The sequence below is a fragment of the Gallus gallus genome, chromosome Z, assembly GCF_016699485.2.
Source record: "Gallus gallus isolate bGalGal1 chromosome Z, bGalGal1.mat.broiler.GRCg7b, whole genome shotgun sequence".
Lineage (NCBI taxonomy): Eukaryota > Metazoa > Chordata > Aves > Galliformes > Phasianidae > Gallus > Gallus gallus.
The window spans coordinates 23,849,391-23,874,533 of NC_052572.1; the positions used below are offsets into that span (position 1 = coordinate 23,849,391).

General features: G+C 38.3%; 1 protein-coding gene, 1 long non-coding RNA gene and 1 other non-coding gene across 4 annotated transcripts; 2 read left to right on the forward strand and 1 right to left on the reverse strand.

Annotated features, from left to right (window-relative positions):
* Positions 1-936: 936 nt before the first annotated feature.
* LOC107051953 lies at positions 937-8,872 on the forward strand. The gene is made up of 3 exons (XR_001463957.4): positions 937-1,097; positions 1,984-2,275; positions 6,522-8,872. It is a non-coding gene; the product is annotated as an uncharacterized LOC107051953 (long non-coding RNA).
* On the forward strand, positions 1,629-1,758 carry LOC112530794. The gene has a single exon (XR_003072607.1). It is a non-coding gene; the product is annotated as a small nucleolar RNA SNORA47 (small nucleolar RNA).
* AGGF1 (angiogenic factor with G-patch and FHA domains 1) lies at positions 2,597-23,683 on the reverse strand. Of its 2 annotated transcripts, none has more exons than XM_414679.8 (14): positions 23,276-23,683; positions 22,706-22,799; positions 22,041-22,246; positions 21,404-21,550; positions 20,626-20,814; positions 12,198-12,552; positions 10,550-10,661; positions 9,372-9,423; positions 7,003-7,104; positions 6,497-6,662; positions 6,155-6,237; positions 5,798-5,925; positions 4,340-4,439; positions 2,597-3,731 (listed from the first exon to the last, which is right to left on the reverse strand). In XM_414679.8, the coding sequence occupies exons 1-14, from the start codon at positions 23,444-23,446 to the stop codon at positions 3,531-3,533; spliced, it is 2,106 nt and encodes a 701-aa protein (XP_414679.3). In that variant the 5' UTR covers positions 23,447-23,683; the 3' UTR covers positions 2,597-3,530. The 2 variants fall into 2 exon arrangements, with proteins under 2 accessions (XP_414679.3, XP_004937392.1); XM_004937335.5 differs by lacking the exon at positions 12,198-12,552 and adding an exon at positions 16,872-16,941.
* Between the last annotated feature and the right edge of the window lie 1,460 nt (positions 23,684-25,143).

The following is a 25,143-nucleotide window of genomic DNA, read 5'->3' on the forward strand; positions in this document are numbered from 1 at the left end:
TGCATCCTTACAAAGACAGAGTAGAAGGGGACAATCACCTCCCTCTCTCTGCTGGCTACCCCTGTTTTAACGCCACTCAGGCTACTGCTTGCCTTCTCTGCTGCAAGCACACACTGCTGGCTCAAGTCCAGCATTTTGTCCATCCACCAAGGACCCCTTGGTCCTTCTCCACAAGGCCACTCTCAATGAGTTCTTCTTCCAGTCTGTTTTCCTAATAACTTTGGATTGCCAAAGAGAGATCTCCAAGCTTTGTCTTGTTCAGGCTGAACAGTCCCAGCTCCCTCAGCCTTTCCTCACAGAAAAGATGCTTCAGTCCCTTCCTCACTCCTCTACTAGACTGTTTTCAATACATCCATGTCTTCCTTGAATTGGACACAGGACTCCAGGTGTGGCCTGGAGTTAAGGAACTGTTCTTATAATACTGACACACAGTAAGCCCCATTTAAAATCACTGGACATCTTAGAGCCTAATTCTGTCCTGTTGTATTACACACCAAACAAAAAAGATGGAAGGCTGGAAAACCAGACCCAGTGACCAGTGTGATGACAGAAAGTCATGCACCAAAGCTTTATTTAATCAGCCGTTTGATTTTATTTATTTATTTATTTGTTTGTTTGTTAGAGATGCTGCTGATCCCTGAGCAGGCTGAGGCAGCCGCTGCGCCTGCCCCCGCTTGGCTGTGCTGGCGGCTGCCTGTCGTTTCTTTCAGAAAGAAGACAGTTTCTTTCAAAAACTCATTTTGATGCGTATTCTTAACAGAGCACCTGTGGGTGCTGTTTCCTTCAGCGGCCGCGTGCCATGGGCGCTGCCGCCCTCCTCCTGCCTCAGCCGCGCCCTGCTCCCTCAGGCAGCAGTTCGCCACGACCAGCACGCCTAGAGTGAAACCGCGGCTCTTTGCCTTCGGCTCCTCCTCCTTCCTCTTTCCCTTCCTCTTCCTCTTCTCGCGGCAGCTGCTTCAAAGGCCTCACGGTCGGGCTCCGCAGCCGACCGCCTTAGGAGCCTTCAAACAAGCGGGGTCCTACCCGCGGCGCACGCCCCTGCTTCTTTCTCTCCCGCGCAGGGCGGATGGACAAGATGGCTGCGACCGGGCGGGGAGGTAAGGGCAGCCCGCGGCGGGGCGCGGCCGGCAGCACGGCTCCCCGGGGCCCAGGGCCGGAGGCTGCGGCGGGAGGCGCTGCGCAACAGGCGGGCACAGCGCAGCGCGGGAAAGACCGCTGCCCGGCAGGTCCGGGCCTTCCTCACTTGAACAGTTCAGAGCCGCTGCTCTGATGGTGGCTTTCAGTCAGCGACGAACGTGTTCGGTGTTTTTACTTGACTGCTGAGGTGTTCGGCACTGAAGATTGGAACGTATCGCTCTTAAGTCTGTTTTAGATTCCAAAGTATGTTTGGAAAGCTGGCACTTCGCAGAATTCCCTGTTAGGTCTGTATAAACTATTTTGTTTATATAAAGCTATTACTGTTCTTAATGGCTTTAAGACAAAAAAACACACACTGGCGATGTTTTTTATATATATATATATATATATATATATACAGTGAACTGCTAAAACTTTTGGCTCTGGCCACGCAGAAAAGGTTTTGTGTGTGTGATGATTGTAGTGTAAGTTGGAAGAGCTGACAGGATGCCTGGAGGACTGAGAAGGTAAGACAGTTTTAACTTGGTACTGTATCTTACTGGTTATGGCCTCCGAAATTATAAGGGTGCAATGGCAATTCATGTTTCCCTCCCGACATGAGGGAAAGCGATGCTGCATTTGCACATAAGGCTTGCATGCCACAAAAGGCTTCTACCCTACTCATTTTTACTTGAACTTACTAAGGGGTGACTAAAGTAGGGGATAAGAGCCTTCCTTAGCTCAGTGCATGTCTTTCTACTCAATAAAGCTACACAACTGGTTGATGAGGATTAGTCATACCTTATTTTCCACTTTTTATGTGAACAGTGCTGTGTATTAATGGAATTGTTTTTCCTGTTTTCTCAGGCAGCATCAAGAGATAATGGGATTTGTCACACTACTACTAAACTGAGACTAAGCTTCAACCTTTTATACAGAATTATTTGTTCAAAAAGGAGCTACTGCTCTACCAAAAGTGGATGTCTATGAAGTGCTGGACTGGGAGGCTGTGCACATCTCTGAAGCAATTAACTCCTACTTCAAAAACTTTACAGAATGCAAACTCAAATCTTTTAACATTGTATTTTGCTTGGCAACAATAAAACAGTGACTGACTTTTCCCAGAGCTCTGACTTGAATAACTGGGGAGAGGGGGAAGGTAAGGTTCATGCTGAGTTACACACAAAATATATTCTTTTCTCTTCAAATTTAAATTTTTAGTTTGATATACATGGAAACCACAGAGATCAGTGTTTTTCTTTTTCTTTTTTTTTTAAAGACACTCAGTAAACTAAAAATTACTGTATGAGTGTTTAATATAGAACATTTTTTTTCTATTCTTTTTTTCCTCAGCTATATGTCTTCTGAAAATGCGAAGTTATTAATCTAATGGCAAAGTAAGCCAGCAATTCATAGCTGTAGCTAAAATTGTGAAACAATATCCTATGTATGTGCAAGGGAGTATCAAGAAGCACACTGCTTAAATTTATAATAATTTATTATGTTTAGGAACAGTGAATAAATACCAAGCTGTTAGCTTCAGTTTGGCAATCCTTTTCCCACCAAAGATGCGTTGGTTGTTGTTGCTTTCTTTTCTGGCAGAAACTCCATTGCCAGCAATGGATGCATCAGAACAAGAAGTTAATAAACAACACACACAGACAGCAGTTTTCTAAACATACCTCCTGTTTTAAAAGGCATGATACAGATTTACTAAGCAAGTTTCAAGCAAATTCTTCACAGAAGAAAATTTTTGCTACAAGCTGTCCTCTGAACATTGCTTTCTTCACCAATGTTTGTTGTTTATTTCATGGAATACTGTATTTATTTCTAAACAGTACCAATGGATCATTAAAAAACAATTTTTTTTCCACTGAAGGTAAGCTGAGACATGGCTAGTAGTGGACTGCATGAATTTAAGAGTAATGTACCTCTTGCTGAGCAGTTTCATGGCAGTCGTGAATAAACATACAAGAGAGGAAAAGGCAATACAACATTCTGTTCATTGCGCTTGGTGAGGTGAAGAAGTGTTTGTTTCAGCTTCCTTTTAAAACACTGTTTGAAAGTTATAAGCATTGTATTTAAATTTAACAGATGTTTTGACCTTCCATGAACTTTTGTGGTAAAAACAGAATTGAAGAAACTTCCTGCTCATGATAAGATTCATCTTCAAGTACTTAAGGTTGAATATCCCCTATGTTTCATTCATTTATTAAAAATGTGTTTTTATAAAAGCATGAAGACTACAGAAAACCAATTAACATACTCAAGTTAATCTTGCATATTTTTTTTCACAACTCTATTTTACATATCACCAAAACTCTGCTTTAGCAAAAGAAAAAAAGAATAAAAATAAATTCTCTCCCAACTATTTACACACAGGTATTACCCACCCTGGTGTGGAACCAGATACTTTACTCTACAGTCCCCCTAACCCAAGGTGTACTCTTAGGTGTATCTTTTTGCGATTTAGGTTCTTGAAAGTTTTCAGCAAACCTTTCTCTTGCTTTCTCCCAGTTCTTCTTATTCTTGCTTGGGACGATCTGAATATCTTCAATTGAGGTTGGTCTACTTGTACCCAAACCTGCATGCATCTTATGTAACTGAAGGTGGATCTGTCAAATACATTAGAGACTGTTGTAACTGTTAGGTATTCTAAATACTTAAAAGTCCTAGTTCATAATACTAGTCTTTCCCCTCCTCCTGGCAATTCTCTTGCAGTTCTAATTTACCTAGATCATACACAAGCATCTGAAGTATTGTTAAAGTGTTAAATCACAGTCTACAATCTAGATATTTGTGGCTTGAGCCAGTTTTTTCTCTCACTGGCTCACTGTCTAGTTTGAGTTTTGTGCTACGTAACTTTCAGAGGGAAAGAATTCTACCAATCTTGAATTCACATCACTTATATAGATGCAGTTTTCCTCCAGACTTTGTACTCAAATTGGAGATTATTAATCCAGTATCTCTCATCCCCTGTTCAGTTTCCTAACAACCATGAATGTTACTGTCATTTTCTACTGAAGTGATGAAACCATTGAAAAACTTCAGAATACTTCACTGATAAAAGTAAAATTGATCTGAGGTTTGTCCTACTGAGATTATTCCCTCCCACTAAGACTTCTGAAACGTTTAAAGTGAACCATGGCTTACAATTAGATGTTTTCAACTGCAAATGCACTTCTATTTCTTCGTACTCTAAGCAAAAACCAGAGACACTTACTGGGTCCTTCATACCACCGCCATCCTTGCCCAGGCCTTCCCCTTTTTTCCATCCCATTTTCTCCAACATTTTGTGTCCTTTGTTGCTGTCACTGATTTCACTTTAAAGAAAATTTAAGACAATTGATAAGCAAGAGTCAAAGTATATGCTCTCTACTCAAATACTGAAAGACAAATGTTCATACATATGCAACTCTAGAAACCAGGACCCAACCACTCTTCCATCAAGAGCTACCCAGAAGGCCCTATGGCCTTCTTTGCAAGTTCCTGAACACTCTGTTCAATTTTGGGTCCCTCTCTTCAAGGATAGCCAGATGTTCAGAAGTGCGCAGAAAAGAGCAATGGGATGGTGAAGGACTTGAAAACAAAACTTATGAGGAGAATGGGAGGAAACGGGTTGTTCAGTCTGGATGCCAGAAGGAGACCTTAACTACTCTCCACAAGTATCTGAAAGACTGCAGAGGATGTTGTTCTCTTTTCTCAGGCGACAAGTGATAGGATACAAGGAAATAGTCTCAAGTACAGGAGGTTTAGACTGAAAACTAAGAAATTCTTCACAGAGACAGTGGTTAAGCACTAACAGTCTGCCCAGCTGAGTGGTGGGGCCCTCATTCTTGGGGGCATTTAAGAGATGTGCAGACATGGCACTAACAGACATGGTTTAGTTAGGGGACTTGGTAGGTCTGGCTGAGGGTTGGACTTGATCATCTTGAAGGTCTTCTCCAGCCTCCATGATTCTATGCTACTTTTCTCATAAATATACCAAAGCTATTCCAAGACTCTGTTCAATACCAACTTTCTTAAAGCACATTCTATTTGCTGACTTCAGGACCTACAAGATACAGCACAGGTGGGTGGGAATCAACTGCATTAATGAGAAGGCAGGATCACTACTTCCCACCAAATCATTCAAACACATTTCATTGTCTCACATTTCCCTTTACTAACTTACAAGCACCTACAAGATTGTGTTTCTTTAAAACAAAATAGCAACTAGAGAAGCAAATGAATAATTAAAAAGGAAGATTAAAATAAGCATCATTTAAGAGGTAAAAATATGCATACACTACGAAAGGCTGGATATTGACAGTTGAAAGAAATTATGCAGGTGAAACACTTGCATACATGTCATTATTGGGACGCAACAAAAAAAACAGGCTATTCAAGGCGTCAAAGGTGTCAGTCGTGCAATTGCTGAGCTCCTTTCGAGTTAAGACAGTGATTTAGCCATCATAACAACCAAGCTGGATTTCATAAGGGAAAGCAAGGAGTTAATAGCATATGAACTGGGAAGTGAGAATAGCTATTTTATAGTTCTCCTGATACACTATATACAGGTAATTCATAAGATAACAAACTGTATCTTAATAAGTAATTGATACTCCCTGTAGTTCTGTACAATTCATTAGAGGACTCTTTGGATTTATTTTTTTTTTTTTTAGCATCCGAACAAACTTACATATGTACAGAAGCTGGAGTATCTCCTCTCTGGAAAGTTCCTTCACTTCCAATGGTCTCTCTGCGTTTTCCTGCTCTGTCTTTGTACTTTGGATTCTTCACTGCTTTGTTGTCTTCATATTCTGTGTTCTTTACAAATAGATTAAAGACAAAGAATATTTAAATTCTTTATTTCTGATGACCTCACTGCTCTGTCTTCAGAAGTCTGTAAATAATGATTTAGTGTACAAATGACATGCTTGAGTTACCCCATCAGACTGAGAACTCTGAAAGCTTTCCATATTCACTGAAATTTATGGCTTAATACAGGAATCAGAGTAGATGTAGATCTCAAACATTTAATTTTCTGTAAACTCACCTGTAAACCATATTTTACCCGTATTTGTTTTAATGCTTTTCTTCTGACTAGCTCTCTCTCTTCTTTGCTAAGTGCTGGGCAAACTAGAAGGAAGAACACAGGATTCAATTTCTAATTAATAGTGTAACTCTTTTCCAGCATCAGACGGAATTTTATTCTAAGATTATTACACAGACACATGCCAAAAAGAAAATACATATCATATATTGCAGAGCTATTCTCAATTGAGAAGAAAATCATAACAGAACTCTGAAATGATTTCTTTTTTTTAATTTATAAGATAACAATCAATAATAATATTTAAAAAAAACCAACACCATATCCAATGATAACATCACTAACCAGAAGATTCTTTTTTCTTATCCAGGCGAAGATGTGCTCTGACTTGACCCGGTTCACATCCATCACAAGTGTCACTGCCGGGATGTATATGAAAAGAAAGCACAGTTTCACCAATCTTCACTTCATCACCATGCTCCAAGATGTATGGATCACATTTCGTTTTAGGCTACAGCAAAAGAAAGTTTTGGCAGCCACAGTTATTAGTTACGAATGCAGGGCACCAATTCCATTACATGAATACTGCTTATAATTTACTGATAAAGTCTGAAGTAACAAATGCACATAAACATTTAAAATACAGTGGGTATTTCACTCTAGCAACCCTAACAACAGTAGATTTTTTCTAATTCCTAATACAAAACAAGCATAAAATACAAAGAATGGCCCTAAAACCTGAAGGAAATCAAGGAATGACAATATTGTTAGCAATTTGCCATGACATCTTTAAAGTAACCATACAATTAGTTTTCTGCAATGTACACAGCACTGTAACAGCAAACACTCACCTGTAAAATCTGATTTCCATTAACAACTGTTCCATTCTGACTGCCTTGATCCACAAGAACATAATTTTGCAAATCATGGTCAAAATATACTTCTGCATGGAACTGACAAATAGAAGAGTAAGTGAAACGTTCGCATTAAGTAAATACTTGACAATTTAAATGCTATTTTAAAGTAAGATTTCAGAATGTATTTGGGAGCCTCTTAGCTATGTGGCTTTGGCACTCAAAGTTAACAGCACATTCTAAGCAATTTGAAATGTACATGAATGAGTGGCAACATCATAAGCTAACACATTATATTAATAATCTGTTTGAACCACAAAGTGTCTCTGTACTGAAAAAGCATGTATTTCCTAGATAGAAGGTATGCTTCACTTAAAAGATTGAAAGACACAGTAATAAGTAATTCTTAGCTGTTCCAATGAATAAATGGTATTTTTTCCTTGTAAGGTATGTTATAGCACTCTCAATTTTGCTCTTTCTGGAAGACATCAAGAAGACACTTATAGAGAAGTGTAATTAAAAAAAGTCCGATCTCAGTTTACAGGGCTCAGGTTACTTTCACATTTGAAATAGCTGGAAGTGGCACATTTGCATAAATTTCATGTAATTCACTTTCACTTGCATCTTAATGCTTAGGGTAGAATCACTATGCATTATTTCCTGTTCCTTTTAGGTAATTTCATAAGTAGGCTATCAAAGTCTAACAAACCAATTAAAAAAAAAATCTATTGCCATTCTATATGGATATTGGTCCCATGTCCAGACAGAACAGAGAAAATAAAACTCATGGTCTTCCTGAAACATAGGAATCAATTTACAAATACATTACCTTCAAAAATGGCCACTAAGCTAACTAAAATATCTTCCACAATCTAAGACTCCCAGTAAAATCAGGGAATCTATACAAGAGAATTTCAAATTTGACAAAGATCTCTTTTGCTATAGCAGTGAAAAAACATAAATCAACCTGTGGAGAAAGTGCTCATTTAAAACCAAATCCCTTCTTACTTAGAGCAGATGCTACTTGCCAGAGCAGTTGCTGAATTCAGTAAGTTAAAACAGTATTTCACAAATTTATACTACTTGGTTTATGTTTGTAATAGTGGAAAGATCCACTAGGTAATCTGTTTAGTATTTTTAGTTCTACCTCCGTTTTACATGAGCCGAAAGTACTTCAAGAGATGTTAAATCTGCAGCAAGTTATTTATTTCAATCTCATTTTACATTTAAAGAAAAGTTAATGCCACAGCTATCAACTGCGAGTACTGATGTAGTGGTTAAGTAGATACTTAGATATGTAGATAAGTGACAATTAAGTAGATACTTAAAAAGTAGTAACTTTTGGTTTCTAGACATGTCATCTATCTTCATGTGTGCCTCTTCATTTACAAAGTGAAATAACTTCTGCACACTGTTATTTTAATGAAAAGAATTTCAAACAACTTCAGTATCCACAAAATATTGGTAAATATTGTTGGCTGTGCTAAGAAGCAAGAGAGAAAATATAAAAGCTCTTTGGCTGTTCTATAATCCAGTTTCAAATACAAGCCAGAAAATGTCATTAATAGCAGGAACAGATCATCTCTAAAAAATTTTCAGTATAAAATGTTACACAGCTTATTAATCAGAACTATCGCCTGGAACAGACATAGTAAAGCTTATTTGAAATACATGCACTTGCAGGTGTTCTATTGACTTTTTTGTTTAGATTATAGGTCTATAAACATACCTTGAATTAAGAGAGCTATATTTATGGTCTGTGTTGCAGTAGTTAGCAAACTTGAGCAAATAATTCATTTTTAATCTTTCTTAAGTACAAATACTATTCTATGACAACATCATTTCAATAAAATTGTTATATTTTCAAGCGCTCTGTACTCCACTTATACATTCACACAGCTGCCTTAAAAATACAACACAACCTGTTTTCCTAAGCTTAGCTATAAGGATTGGATTTTTCTACACCTAGTTCCAACTAGCTGACACCAATGTCTTACAATACAGTCAGTATCTAACACAACCACCCATTTTCCTCAAGTTCAATTACTAATATATTCAGGATTCAAAATATAATTATTTACTACGTATTAAACTGTGCATTACTAAAACTCCAATTAAATAAGAAAAAATGAACAAAAAACCTTTGCTTTTCTAGAATATGAAATCAGACTGCTGTTTACATTATATTTCCATAGAGTAAAATACCATATGCTTTCTTTTTTCCTAACTTTGTTGCTAAAGAAGTGGCTAAAATCACACCTTTAAAAAAAAGAAATAGCCCTCATGATTTGGCAAGATGTAAAGCTAAGAAATAAAGCTTTCTCCAGATGTAGATCTGCTTATTAGCAGAGAAAAACAAGAGTTACCTTACTGACTCCAACTTCAGGAATTTGAAGTGTGTGGCCAACATCTTTTTCTCTGTAAAAAGAAGTTAATACATAAATTGTGACAAGATAGAAATAGCTCAAATAATAGCTTACAAAAGGTGCATTTCAACTGAACCTTAATACTATGCTTCTCTTCAGCACTACCTGTAAGCTCTACAGATACAGAAGTACTATCTTACAATATACACAATGTGTGGCCTTACTTCATTTGCTTTCAGTCTTCTGTAAACTACACAGTAATATACGATAATGCTATACATTTACCTTCTTTTATCTATAAGCTTGGCATTTCTAAATGAACTTTTCATTTCATGCAAGGCCTGTAAATACCAGTCTGAACACTGCATCCTCAAGTTCTGCTGTGCATCTTGGCATCAGTCTTCTAGACTGAAGTTGACTTCTTCATCATAGCAGTAGACAAGTTATTAGAAATAATTAAAAATACAGATTTTTTGTTCAAAGATACTAGGAGAGATGATGAATGGATTTACATGTTAGTTCTTAAACTAGGAGATAAAGAAACAATATAGCTACTAGAGGAACTACTAGAAAACTCCAGATATACGAACAAATTGAAATATGAATCAGCATCAGATAAAAGCAGTTGAAAATGACTGGAGATTTTAGTAGGCACCGAAGAAAGCTTTAATTTATCATTAAATTCATCATGACTATGATGAAACCTGACTTTGTTTCAACTATCAGAACTTAAAGAATGCATGCAGGTTAGCAAACAACACACCACATACTTCAAAGTGGTGAATCAGCCCTACCAGGATTCAAATGAGAATCTCAAGTCATGCTTCCTCGTGACTCTGAATTATTGAAGGAGTTATCTTAGTGCCACAGAAATAAAGCGTGCGTACTTTCTTAACTTCTAGCTACGTTGCTATTAGGACTTAGTCAAAATACCAAGTTACCAGGACTGCTGAACTACATAAAATACATACACTGCTATCATAACAAATACATTATGTGACACAGCTCAAGTTTCTTACTGGGGGCTAACCTTAAGACAGTAAACCTCACAACTACTGAAGGCAAGCAGGACAAGCAGGAACAGTGGGGACAAACAATCCCCAGTGGCTTAATGCTGCCCTATGCTGCTGAAGATAATACAGCTTCAGATATAGGTGACAAATATCACTCAGTTTTACCTTCCAATTGTAGCCGGTTTCACAGCCGTGATAATATAAAGTGATCCAGTCTGTAGAACTGGTGATCTTATTACAATGACTCTGATACAAGGAGGCCAAATCTTTTCTTCATCTGCAATTATAAAGAAAAAAAGTTACCATCAACAATTTTACTCCTGTAGTCCATAGTTCTCTGATAGTAACTGATATACATTCTGCAATTTTCTAGCACAATCCTATGAACTTTCAGAAAAAGGAATGTATAAGTACATCTGAGAGAAAACTTTGATTAGACTACTGTTTTAAACTTTTGTGCCTCCAAACTAAATTACCAATGCAAAAATAATTCCCCCTTGCACGTCCATGACTGCTTACGTACAGCCATAACATATAACATATAAAGAAAAACATAATTTATTAGCATCATCCATCCGTCAAAACTAGAGTGGCTGACCAAATACTCTTCAAAAGGCCACATCACGAATCTCATGCAAATAAATTAGATAATTCTGTCAAATATATTTTTAATGATTCTACTCTTACTATCTTTAAGCATAAGAACAGATAACACAAGCCTATGGATGCGCATTCTCTTTTCCTCATTGTCTGTTAATCAATAACCCAGCAGCTCTGTGAATTCTGTTCTTGAACACATATTTGCAGCAACAGTTTTCAACAGTCTCAGGTAGGAACACATTGGCAAGAGTGGAAAACAGTAGATAAAAAGTTATAAGAAGAGATATCATCTCCATTTTTGAGTGTTTTGGCACTGCAGTGGATTTTTAGAAAATTATCAAGAGAAAGCATGCTTACTAGCATCAGCATTCATACATTCTGAATGGCACTAATCAATCAGAACTGGCGTAGCTGAGTAAGAGAAGGAAGGAAAGCAGAAGAAACAAACTTGACTGTTAAAACTCTGAGCAGGGCCCAGGCTGCAGTACAGACTTATGACTTGCAGTATTATTTGCATGTACCAGCTGTTCATATAAATCTTTCCACATTTTCCTCACTCTCACCTTCAGAAAATACCACTCAGTTCTGGAGATCTTAAGACCCTAACATTATTTGGTGCAAATAAACATACATGGTTCTTCTCTCTATAGCTATTTCTTATATGTTGCCACAAGAATATACTCAGAAGTTATTAAATACTACTGAGTGCTCCTTTTCACCACAGTGGACTTCATCTCCCACTGAATTACATGTAATTGTTTATGAACAGCATTAGAAATACAAGATTTAGCAATGGGACTGGGTAGGTCAAGCTGATGGTTGAACTTTTCCAACCCAGATGATTCTAGGAAATACCATACATTAACTGAAAAACTAATTCACAGAATTGTTGTGAGGTCTGCGCTAGAATCTTTAATTTTAGCAACAAACTTTCTATTCTCGTCACTACCCTAATGTAAACAAATTTATTCTACTGCTGAGGTTTTCACATTAGCCCAGGCAGTTACAGCTCTAACAGCTTTTACAAAAACACCATCACCTACATTCTAAATGAAAATAAAGAAACACTGGTAATATGTAATGCTTTTTACCCCAAAGTATCTCAAGTCTGATGCTTTAATTTATTTATTATTATCCAAACTACTTCACATTTTTTTCCTTAATGGGAACTTGGAAAAATAGAGTAATATCATACAACAAAGGTATAATTCACCTTCATTTTCTGAATCTTCTGAATCATTGGTTTCTTCACTTGTTACTTCATCTGTACTGCTATAAGGTTCACGTTCAGAATCTGTAATTTCACCTTCTTCTGGCTCACTTTCTGTGTCTACTATTCTATTGTCATCTGTATATGCTGCAGTATCTGGTGTACTTTTGTGTGAATGAGAATTCATACTGTCTGTAGCAATTGATTCTTTGGCTGTTAGATTGTTTCGTATTTTTGCATCCATTTTTGTCTTCTTTCTTGCATTAAGAGACTCTTCTTCTTCGGTAGAACTAACTTGCTCAGTAGTAGAAAAGCAATTCAAATTGTTAGATGATTTCTGCTCTTCTGTGTCCATATCCTGGAGAAGAGTTATAGAAACCACACTTGAGGAAAGTTGTATTCTACACAAATTGAGTCTAAGTCCACTATCAGACCACTATCAGCCTGGAATTAAATTCTTCATTAGCAATTATTTTAAAACTATTAAAAAATGCTTACATTTCAAGAAAGTTCTGCACATTTCATGTACTGCTGGATATAAAACCATCTTCTACTTGATTAGTGGGACTACACTCCTTTTCCAGTCTCCACTTAACTCTTTCGGCTTTTCTTACCAAAAAGTTACAATCCTTGCTCTTACTCTCACTTATAAATACCATTGACTGATTTCCAGTTTTGCTTTTATGACTCTTCTGTCCCTCCCTAACAGAATTCCTGCATCTTGTTTTAAGCTTTTTTAATCTTCATTGTAATTCCCTCCTGTTTTTTCTTTTCTTGTTTCCCGCTCCCAGTCCCTCTCAGAATGGTTCCACAAATCAGAAAGGCCCACTCTTTTTTGCCTAATGATCGGCTCTCTCTCCTTTCAAAACTACAACTTAAACAAAAGCCTGTGAAGAGCTTCTAAGTCTCATTTGTGCTGTGTGGAACAGGTTTTACTGAGAATCTGTTTTTGACTGCACCAGATATCTCCACAGTATGGCAGACAGATTATTACAGATTTTTCCATCATCACTTAATTTCACGGGCAGAAAAAAAGACCAACATTTTTGAACTGAAAAATCTACAAAGTTTTACATCAATTTTGCCAGAGTACCTTGAAAATGTAATTCTAAATTTGGTAACCTGGATGATCATCTTAAAAAAAAAAAGAAATGAACACAAACAACTTGAAGAGAGAAATAATAGCAGATTTTGTTGTATAATCATTTGCTTTTTTAGATTCAGAATTAAAGCATTCCATTGTGCTGATGTATACAAAAATTTGCAACACAGATAAAGTTAAAAAAAAGTTGACTTTTTCAGGAAGTTTCTGCATAGAGTATTTCGCATTTCAAAATACATGAAGTAATGTGTATGTTTATACCACAGAAATTAAAGCACTTTACTGAGAGAAAATATGAAATTGACTACTATTATAAAAACTTACCAGTGACACAGTTACAAGTCAAAACTAAGAATTCCTCTCAGCCCAGTAGTCAAACTATTGCTTAGGGCTTTAACGTATGCTTTTGAAGCACATTCAGTAAGACAACAAATATTAAATGATCTCACATTTTACCTTAAAGAATGCCAGTTTGCATTTGCCCTCCTCCCTGAAACCCCTATGAACTGTAACTAGGAAGGAAGAGGGCTGTAAATCCACTGCCTGTGTTGTTTATTTTCAATGATACAGTAATCTGGCCAAAAAGAAGTGTCACACAGTTAGTCCATATCATGGGCTTTCTCTGTCTGTAACATCCCCAAATCTGGTGAGACTGACCAGGAAGACTTTAAACTAGCATTGACATGGGAAGGGAATACTATTAGGAGCACTGAGATTAAGCCCAGCAATGGTACAGCACCATCTGAAAGTGACAAACCTAATGGTAGCATCTATACTGACCCAGGGAGTTTAGAAAGAAACATGTGTAAAGCTTGTATCCCAATGCAAGATGTATAAGGAACAAAATGGAATAAACTGGAAACTTTGGTCCTTTCTCAGTGGTATCATTGGTATTAGTGAGACTTGGTGGGATGAGTCCCATGACTGGAGTGCTGGAATGGAGAGCTATTCATTGCTCAGGAGAGATAGACAGGGCAAGTGAGGTGGTGTGTTGCACTGTAGCTAAGGGAGAGATTAGACAGGATGCCACTAGGGATGGTACAGTAGAGAGTCCTTAGATGAGGAATAAGGGGATGGAGAGTAAAGCAAACACTGTGGGTGCCCATTGTCAACTGCCCCCCCCCAGGACAATGGGATGAGCTATTCTATGGGCAATTAGGGAAACTATGGAACTGGCTGCTCTTGTTCTTATGGGAATTTCAACTTCTCAGACATAAAATGGGAATATCATACCGCCACAACAAGCAAGTCTGGGAAATTCCTAAAGCATGTTGAAGGTAATTTTCTGTTGCAAGTATTGAGTGAGCCAAATAGGAAAGGCGCTCTCCTTGACCTGTTGTTCGAGAATACGGAATGCCACAATAGGTGGCTGTCTTGGCCACAGCCAATCATGAAATAGCTCAACATCTTTTATTATCAGGAGAAAAAAGGTCAGAGTTGCCACCCTGGACTTTGAAAGAGCAGACTAAGTTTCTCAGGGAGCTAGTCAGCAGTGTCCTCCAGAGAACCCATTCTAGAGGGTTTAGGCAACCACAAGAGCTGGTCACTTGTCAAGAGCCACCTTTTAAAAGCCCAGGAGCAGGCCACCCCACCATGCCACAAGTCAAGAAAGCAGGGCAGAAGACAGGCCTGGATGAACAGTGAACTTCTCCTGGAATTAAGGCAAGAAAAAAAAACCTAAAGTGCACGCTCTCGGGAAGCAAGATCTGACTTCACAGGAAGAACACAGAGCTGTAGTTCACACGTGCAGGGAAAAGACACAACAAAAGCAAAAGCTCAACTTCAGTTAACACTGGCCATGGGCCAGACAGCAAAAAAAGAGGTTTTTTTTTTTTTTTTAAGTATGTCAACAGCAAGAGGACAATAAAGAAAAACACTGAACTGATACTTGAAGTGAATGGTTACCTAACAAGTAACATCAAGCAAAAGGTGGAAGCATTTAATGCAGGATTTAATAGCAACTGACAGACCCTGTACCCAGAAAAACAACAGACCCATTAGTCAAACCTGTTTCTCTGGAAAGCCTACAAGGAGATTGTCCCGGGAGATAATGAACGGCATTTAAAAAAACAAAGCTATTATCATGCATAGTCAACACGTCTTAAGTTGTGCCTTAATCTTAAACTTTCATTTGAGCTCCTGAAATATTTTAGCTATAAATATGTTTAGAAATCTTGTACAAACTTGAGGATCTTCAAATTGCATTCCCAAAGACTATGGATTTTGAGCCCTGTAATGATTTCACATATCTACATCAAAATTCACACTTTGATCATGTCTAAATATTACGCCTGGGTCTGCTGAAAGTATTTGGCAGTGTCTCCTATTGAAGAAACCCTTTTGTGATGTACAAACACTAGAAATAAAATAGAACCTATGTAGCATACATGAACGTGCACCTCTGCAAACAGCTAATAACTTGCCTCCATATAACCACTGATTTTAGAAAACAAACAGAACCATTTTTTGCCTTGCCTAATATCTAAACAGTCACTAAACTGATCACAAGTTAGACAGAGACTGCCTCTATACCGTTCAGCTTTGAAAAGCAGTATCACTACATAATCTCTGGTTTTTCCTCTGTCAGCCTAATAGTCAAGTTGAGAGGAGCGATGAAGCTAATCCATAATAAACTATTTCTTAACTACAGGGTTGAAGAGGTTCTTACTTCTGCATTTCTGACAAAGAAAAATACAAGTGAAGTAGTTTAGGATCAGCAAATCGTTTTCATGTATCCTGTGGAAGGAACTGATGGTTTTGCTTTCTAAAGAACAGGTCACAAACTAGACGTACAAAGACCTTCAAAAGCATCATCTTAAACACATGAATAATAATGGTTTTAATTACATATTCAAAATATTTGAAACATTTAACTATACTTTTTCTGTGACAGAGAAAGACAATTTGCTCTTTCCAAGGAACTTTATATTTCTATATTACACCTGAGCTACATATATGCTCATGCAACTCTTGGGTACGCTTACAAATTAGAACTTAAATTATTTTGTGTATTCATAGTGCAATTCCAAGAAACATTTCTCAACAACTCTTTCACTCAGATGACTCAGCTTTCACTTGCTAACACCATTTCACAAGTACTCCAATTACCATCTTCTACTCTACACAACACTGGAAGTTCCAATCCAAAAATCCAACTAAAAACCATAAAGGGAGTAAAGCTCTTCCTATCCTGTGAAGTCCTCTTATACATTAGTGGGAAGCTCTGAAACACTGGAAGCATACACTTTCCTTACCTAAAGAACATGTAGTGCAATTAGTCAAGACATCCCATGTAAAAATAGTGATATCAAACAGGTGTTTTCTCCAAATACTCATAATACCATCAAAGTTTTCTTCAGATGTTTTACTTATACTGTGTTCCAATTTACTTTTTTTTTTGTCTACTTCTTAGATAAACTGGTGTTGATCAAGTAAATTTTTTTTAAAAAAAGAGTAATTTCTTTTAGGAAACAGGTATCTAAACATCAACTAGTAGATACTTTTCCCTCTTAATATATGAATCAAGGTTAAAGGTAAACATCCACAGACTAATGTGTTTGGTGTCTCAACTCTACCTTTACCAGAAGCTGCCAATCCAAAAGAAGAAATCTTCAGACTAGCCATGGTTTCTGTCAACTGACGTACCTAAAGATGGGATGAATATCAGCAAAAAGTAAACTACATGTGATAAAAATAAAAATCACTGTTTCAAGAGTCATATGGGAAATGCTACTATGAAAGCCTTGTCTCTTGCACTGAATTAATTAGGACAGATCTATAATAGTAAAGCATACAGTGAAAGTTAATTTTGAGCACCACACTGAAATGAAATCCAACAGACAGTAGTCAAGAATAAACTGTAAAAACTATTTATGGAAAAAAAGTCATACATCAGAGCCTATTGACAGCACCTAATTTTTGCTCTGTGTCACTCAAAGCCCTAATACAGCAAATAAAACTACATGATGACCATTGCATAAAGTCTATTCTCCAACTAGTATGAAAATGTGAATCTAGATAGTGGATCAAAGATCATATCATTCATGCTACCCTGTGAGGTTTTTTGTTGTTTAATTTTTTTAATGGTTTTCAAACTTCTCAGAATTTGCTTATTTAAAGATTCTTTTTGTGCAGAAAGCAATTATGGTAATTCTCAAATCAATTTTTTTGGCCTATCACTACAGAAAGGAAAAAGAACTAAAGCCTTATAATTCCAAGAATTCCACGAATCCCTCTTAAGCAAGCTGCATATAGTCTAAATTCTATGTTTTGTCAAACACAACACCTGATGGTCTATTAAAAGCAAGCATGTGGGCAGCAAGCTTGAAAGAAAACTTCATAATAAAGAAGTTTGATTTAAAACAATCTCTGCACAAAGCTCTTAAAAAATTAGGAACTCTTCTCAGAAGACACTAATTATACAAGTTCCCCCTCCCTTTTTTTTTTTTGCTATTATAAGTACATTCATTTTTCACAGAGGCTCATTAACATTTTCTTGTGGGATAATTTGGCTTGTTAAGAAACACAAGAACATTTACTTAACTATTAATTTTATTCTTTAGATTCTCAGATTTATATTGCTTTTCCACAAACACTGCAATATTTGTGGAGAACAATTTTTATTTCTGCAGTGTTAATCATCCCAGTGTATTATTTCTAAGTAAGCAGCATATGTGAGATAGGGAGCACACCAAATATCTTACAGTAGCCACAAACAAAATTGCAACTTAAAACAAAAAAGACCCCCCTACCCCTTCCAGTCACCAGAAACAGGAAATTATCTGCATGATGGTTAGTCATTTTTAAATTAAAAGGAGATGAAATCTATTTTAAATGGCTTGAGCCATTTTTTTTGTAAAAACTGTATAGCTACCAATATTATGTATATAAATATTTTCGGTGATTGTATGTACATATATGTACACATGTACAACTACTAAACTTCCTTACTGCTTGTATATAAGTTATAAGTAATACTGAGTATCTATCAATATTTGTTTACGTTTAACCCCCTTACTGAAAAAGCAAGCAAGCAAGCTTAACAAGTATTTTTGTACTTCAAGCTTTTTATCCACTGCTCACTGTCTTCTTCAGATCACATGCATTTTCTTGGAAGCATTCTCATCTTAACTGGGGAATGATAATAACGTCCGGGTGTATGTTGACATTCCTAGAATTAGACCCTGATATTACTTTATTTATCACTGATAGCCCTTCACAAACCAGGCAAAACAAAACAACTTCTATCTGTAATGGTTGTGGGGGGAAAAAAAAAAAGAAAGAGTAAGATGTCCAAGAAATCAGTTCATGTTCAGAGGCACTAGGTATGACCCTAAAGAGCTTTTTGCTTTCAAAATCTAATAGTGCATTTACACATAAGTGGAACAATAGGAAGGCTTTTTATTTTTCAAAGTTAAAGCAGAGTAACTGTGAATTTGAATCCTTCCATAAGAAGATATAAATAAAATAGCAAGTGCCACAGTTTGCATTACACAACCTTTAATTCCTTGTTCAGAGATGTGCAAATCTGTGTGCAAAAGAACATATTTTAAACAGTTGTCCTCCTAGCTTGTTGATTAAAATGGATTATTTCACAAAGCTAAGCGATTAGTTCATTATCAGTAAAACTCATCGTCAAAAGTGGATGTTTACCTCCTACCTTGTGATTGTGCAAACTTCACAGAAGATACCTTAAACATGAAGTGAGCTACAGACAAGTAGCTATTTGCAATACAGTTGGATGACATAAGCAGATGGGGATGGGATCCCACAAGGTAGCCAATGTTATTTTCCACATTAGAGCTATGTATGTCACAAAACTTTTAATATATTTGTACATTCAAGTCAGCTGGTAAATTTCACCACAAAACTACATTTAAGGGATTTACTAATTGCACTATTTGATGAAGGCTAATTCCAACAATTTCTCCAACTTGTTTTCTGGGCACATGATGAACTTCTGGATTAACAATGCCTTTTGAGAGTTTCAGAAGGCTAATTCTGTATTTGCTCACAGCATGTCCAGAACTTAGATGCTGGTAAAACTACTAACTTGCTTCAACTGCATTAGCTCCCTGTATCTAGCCAACCATTACACCCAGCGTTGCTAAGTATCTACTCTAAGCTTTTGAAAAGGAAAGGTCTACCTGAAGTTATCATTAGCCAGAATATAAACACAAATTCTGTAATCGACCAACTACTACTATCCATCTAACATACAGTGTAAATTTCTATTTTCAAATCTTTCAGACAACCTGAACTCTGAACACACAATTTTAAGCTCCGTCCTGATGTTACATAATGATTATGCTTGTATACTATGTGATTCTTTCACATTTCAACAAATCAGCCATGCTGGAATCTCTATAATGAAATTATGCAGTGGTTAAAGCAGTGGCTTTACAAACACAAACTAAGGAAGCCCTGCAAACCAAAGATAACACATTCAATTAAATCCTAATGAAACAAATCTGCAGAACAGCAAATTATAAATTTGATTCAACATCAGCAACAGTGTTCATTAAGAGAAGGCTTCATGAGTTTTAATACGCATATGACAACAGACATTTTTCCCACATACCTACTAACTGCACTATTTGGTAGATATCCTTAGCAATCAGAAGAGAATAGAAATGAAGCTACAAAATGTAACTTAAAATACAAGTTAATTACAGTCAGCACTTACTAAGATTACAGTTTATACGCCACAGACAACAAAAATGTATTGATAAAAAAAATATCAATAGAAGAACATATTAAAGTAATCAGAACTTCACAGATATTTCATCAATCTCAAATGATGGCAGGGATATAGTGAAAACATCAGTGCAATCAGCTCTGGAGTACAGTTATGGAGAAAAAGCAGTGGGTCTCTACATTTTCAAAACCTTCCTTAATTTTTGGATTAATCACATGAATATTAAAAAAAAAAAGAGCAAAAACCAAAAATCAAGACGCTAAGAGGGTATGCTGAATTTGATGCAAAAACAGTCCACACAGTAGCCTAACTTCACCTCAGAGTGCTTGCTAAAGAGCTTCACTGACTTTGAACTTCAAAGGTCTACGCAGCTGTATTTTAATGAAGTAACACTGAAAAGTGAGGGAATCAAAGTTTCAAGTTCTGTCTTTGACAGTTCAATGAGAAAATTTTAACACTAGCTACATCTAAGCAACTTGTCTTATAAGGTTCAGAAACATCAGACTCTTTCAGAAAAGAAGCATACATCCTCTAAACACCAAATCCCAGGACTTTTAAGTTTCACAATGAAGAAACCAAAATAATACAGGTCTTGCATTTTTTTTTTTTCCCCATAGAAGTTCTGAAGTTACCTTATACTCATTTGCAGTAGACCACTCTGGATCTTTTCTCTTCTTTTTCCCTTTCTTGTCCTTGGCATGCTGAGAACCCGAAGCCTGATAAGACTGCAGATCCACTCGCGAATGAAACTGGTATCGTCCGCTTTCCACATCACAGTAGTAATAAATTCCAGTTGCTGGATCATAATACAGTTGATTTTCCTTTATAAGAAAAATAAAGAAGAGCATTACCATTTCTTTGATAAACACCATACAACAGAACACCCAGCTAAGAAAGTGCCACACACACCTTTTGTGTCATTTCCACCCCCCAAGAAATACTCAAACCTACTGGAGAACTGAAGTGTTTTGACCTTTGCTGGTTATGCCATAACACCACCACATCCACACCTGGTAACACTGATACTGTTGCAGTTTGAGACTTTAAACAAAAAGTAACAAAGAACAGAATAAAACTTAAAACAGCTAGTTTTATTTACTACGGCCATATTTGTTTTTAAAATGAGTCTCATGTAATGGTGCAAACAGAACCTGTTTTCAGCAGAGTAGTTCCAGTATAACTTGTTACTGTTTATACTGGCATCTATATATGCTTGTATATACACATACACCTCATAGGACAAAAAGAGAACTCTTGGACAATTCCCCTAAGAAAAACGTGTTGAAGAATATAAACATTACGGAACTTTGATTAAAGCCAGCTTGGATCTTAGCTCTCTTCTTATATCAACTTCTACAAAAACATCTGCAGTAGAGAAAAAATGCCAAGCATTCTGAAAACTAAACTTACTGAATTATAGTAGAATCCAGTGCTGTGGTCATAATACAACCCCGTATTTTCATCATATATAAATCCAGTCTGTGAAACAGCAGCTTCTGCAGCAGCTCTCAAGCTCTCTGCCAAAGAACCCTCTGGTGCTGAAGCATCTTCTGCTTCCTAAAACCAGAAAGTAAGAAACTGAATACCAGATTCTCTGTTTCCCCCAATCCTTTTCAAACGTGGCTCAGGGAAGCATGAAAAAAAAAAAAAACAAAAAGAAAAAAAATATCCTACCAGCTTTCTTCTCCTTATACATTGCCTACTTACACTTATGAAAGAAAAAATAATGGGACCCCAAGTGAAATTCACCATGGCTATATTAAATGCTTTCTGCTGTTAAAAAAACACTAGATTCTTATTGTGCCTGACCCACATCGGACATGTTTTAGAATGTCAACACTTTTTCAAGCAAACCTAGGACTAATATTACACTGAACACACAAAGAACTCAAAGCATAAGAAAGTATGCTATCATTATTACATCACCACCACAGAAGAGATAATTCCACACACTGACATGAAGACTGAAAGAACAACTTCTAAATGAAATTAAATATTAATGGATTTCTGACTTCAAAATTCATAAAACCCGCCATAGGTTTATAACCTGTGAATTTTGGATCAAATTTTCCTCTCCTCCACCTTCAGCAACTTCAGTGCTATTCACCCTCGAAGGAATATTAGTGTCCATCTGTGACTCCTCTGTGAAATCATGCTCAGTGCCTTCAGTCCCATGATTGTGCTGAACTGATAGCTCAGACGCATAGTCCTGAGCATCAGTGTGATTGTAATAATTTTCATAGTAGTAATAATCTACAGGGAAAAGAAGTTGAACATATACAAATCAGCAAAGCAACATTTCACACCAAATGGTTCCAGACTAACTGAAAATTTAAGCACAGAAGTAGTCTAACAAAAATCCATTATTAAGTCCTGTCTGCATGCGCTATTCTACTTTTAACTGAGCTGTGCCTTGTTTTAACATACTTTAACAATTGGTACAACAACAAACACCAGTATAATGCTGGAGATTACTACATATCAGAGTAATATGGCACAAATTCACATACAGTGCATGCTACACTTTATCCTGTTCTAAAAAAATACCACTTGAATAAGCAGGAAACAATCTAAAAGCTGATGTTGGGTTACTAAGTTTAATGCAGCTACCGATAGGGACCTGAAACATGTTTTACACAAAACAAATAAAAGCAAACTAAAAAACCCAAGATACCAGTTCACAACAGTGCTCCAGACTGACACCCTCTCTACCTGCTTGTGACCACGCATAGTCCTCAGTTTGCACTTCTACGCTAGATGTGTCTTTCTGCTTCCTACTGTGGATTTCCTTAGTGAGCTCTTCAACCTAAAAGAAAAATGGGACGTTACAGAAAACAGAGATACATACCAGGAAAAAAACATCCCGTTTTATTGTCTATAACTCAGTCAAAGCACAGTTGCCTTCTAGCCACTTCGGTCAGTCTTTGTTTAGCAGGAGATAATTTTCTACATGGACGGTTGCCATCAAGAAAGTCACTTCTGCTCAAGAAAGTGACGCTCTTGGAAGAAAACACTCAACTCGGGTTATTTCTAAGGAACCGAACCGCAAGCTGAATTTCAAGCAAAGACGCCCGCGCTGTGCTGAACGAGCGTGACTTTGATCAAACTTCCCAGAAGCACCAGTGGGACCTTCGCTCCGCTTTTCCCTCACCACCATCACGAAGCCCCTCTCTCCCCGCTAACGCCGCTTCCCCCTCAGATTACGGAACCACCTTCGTGGCTCAGAGGCCTCTACCACCCTCCCCCCCAGCCCACGCTCCGGAGGAGAGCCCCGGGCCCTACCTGCCGCCGCAGTGCTTCGCTGCCGTCCCGCGCCTCGCGGTAGAGGCGCTCGGTGCGCCGCAGCCGGCGCTGCGCCCGCTCCAGCTGTCCGCGGCAAGCGGCCAGGTCCGCCTCCAAGGCCGCCACCTGGTCCCGCAGGGCCCGCATCTCGCCGTGGGGCGGGGAGGCCATGCCCGCCCGCTCCTCAGCGCCCGCCCGCCAGCCGCCGCCACTCGGCGCACGGCACAAAGCGGCGGCCGCGGCCCCGACCACAGGCCCCGGCCATGGCGCCCGGCCGGGCGCGAGGGCACCAACGGCGGAGTCGCGCGCCCCTCAGGAACCTCGCCCGATGGCGGCGCCGCGGGAAAAGTTTCCCCGCGAAGCGCGAGAACCAGACCGCTGGGCGGGAACGCGGCACAGCCCGGAAGTAAAGTGGGGAAGCGGGAAGTGACCTCACAGGGCTGTATCGGTGTGAGGTGCGCATGCGCCCGGCGTCGGCTTGGGGTTGCTAGGCGACGCGCTGGGGTCTACTCTCCGTCAGGGGGGCGCTGAGCGGTCGGATTGCTCGCGGCATCGGCTCCCAAGGGGGGAGCTGAGGCGGCGGGTTGCTGAAGGGCGTCTGGAGAACGCCAGAGAGAGCCGGGATGTCGGACACCGAGAGTGCGTGGGGCAGTCTCGAGACTGTATATGCTCAAAATCCATAAATGGGCTTAAATGGCTTCCCTGGGTCCAGAAGGCTGTTTGCTTGCCTTGCGTCAGTCCGCTGTTGGGTTTGTTGCTCTTAAGGTAACCCAGGGTGTCGTCTACAATGCCTTATGGGGAAAAGGTTATCCTAGCAACTCTAGCACCATTATTTTTTTTTTTTCTTCTGAGATTTCTCACGTCTAAATTCAGTAAACTTCATATCCTGAGAAAATACTGTGGCTGAAAGTACTGCAGTTATGCCCACATGAATAGCATTCAAGGCTACTGCCTTAAATCTGCAAACTGCAGTTTTTCTATATATATTATCTGTGTATATTATGTAACATACTATTCTAATACAATAGTCAGATGTTGGTGGTATGGCAGTAGAGGTCGAACCTTTCCACCAACATTCTGTTACATTTGGTTGCTGTGTGACAGCTGGCAGTAGTGGGGCAATCTGACAAAACGGTGTCACACGTGGAAGTGTGTATGAAGCAGAGGAAGTGTGTAACCGAATTCCTGGACCCATGGACAAGCACTGACACTTGCTGAACATCTATGGAGGCCAACAGTGAATGTTAGCCCAATGTAGCAGCTGTGGCAACAGCAACTTGAAAGACAAACCACATTTTAGATGGCTATGCAGAGGTGTCACACCATGAAATGAAGAGCATCACAATTACCTCATCCACACAAACTGACAGGTTATGAACAGTGCATGGAAATGAATATTGGCTTCAGTGTGTTGAAAATGATAGTGGTAATGTTGCTGTATCACAGAGTTTGTACCCTGTGGATCCCATCAATGCTTACGAAGCAACAGGAAGAACACTGTACACAAGTTTGTTAGGACCTATTGAACCAATATGAGGTTGAAGGGGACAGTTTCCTGGACCACATCATTACAGGTGATGAGGTGTGGTATCATCACTATGAGCCAGAATCAAAGCAGCAGCACATGTGAATTCTCCATCAACAAAAAGTTCAAGATGCAGCCCTCAGCAGGTAAAGTGATGTGCACTATCTTCTAGGATGAAAAAGAAGTGATCCTTCTGGATTTCCTGGAACCCATACTAATCATCAGCTACGACCACTACATCACTAAGTTTACTAAACTGAAGGTTCATACTTCCAGAGTCAGGCCAAAGAAGAAGACAAGTTTTCTCTTGCAGAACTTTGGATAAGACAATTACTTTGCCTCA

Excerpts from the sequence above, each read along its gene's own strand:
- AGGF1 (XM_414679.8), bottom strand. The coding sequence starts at position 23,446 with ATGGCCTCCCCGCCCCACGGCGAGATGCGGGCCCTGCGGGACCAGGTG. Across the intron at positions 22,247-22,705 it reads CTATGCGTGGTCACAAGCAG|ATTATTACTACTATGAAAAT; the intron begins GTAGAGAGGGTG and ends TTTTCCCTGTAG. Across the intron at positions 6,238-6,496 it reads TAAGAAAAAAGAATCTTCTG|TTTGCCCAGCACTTAGCAAA; the intron begins GTTAGTGATGTT and ends TCTTCCTTCTAG.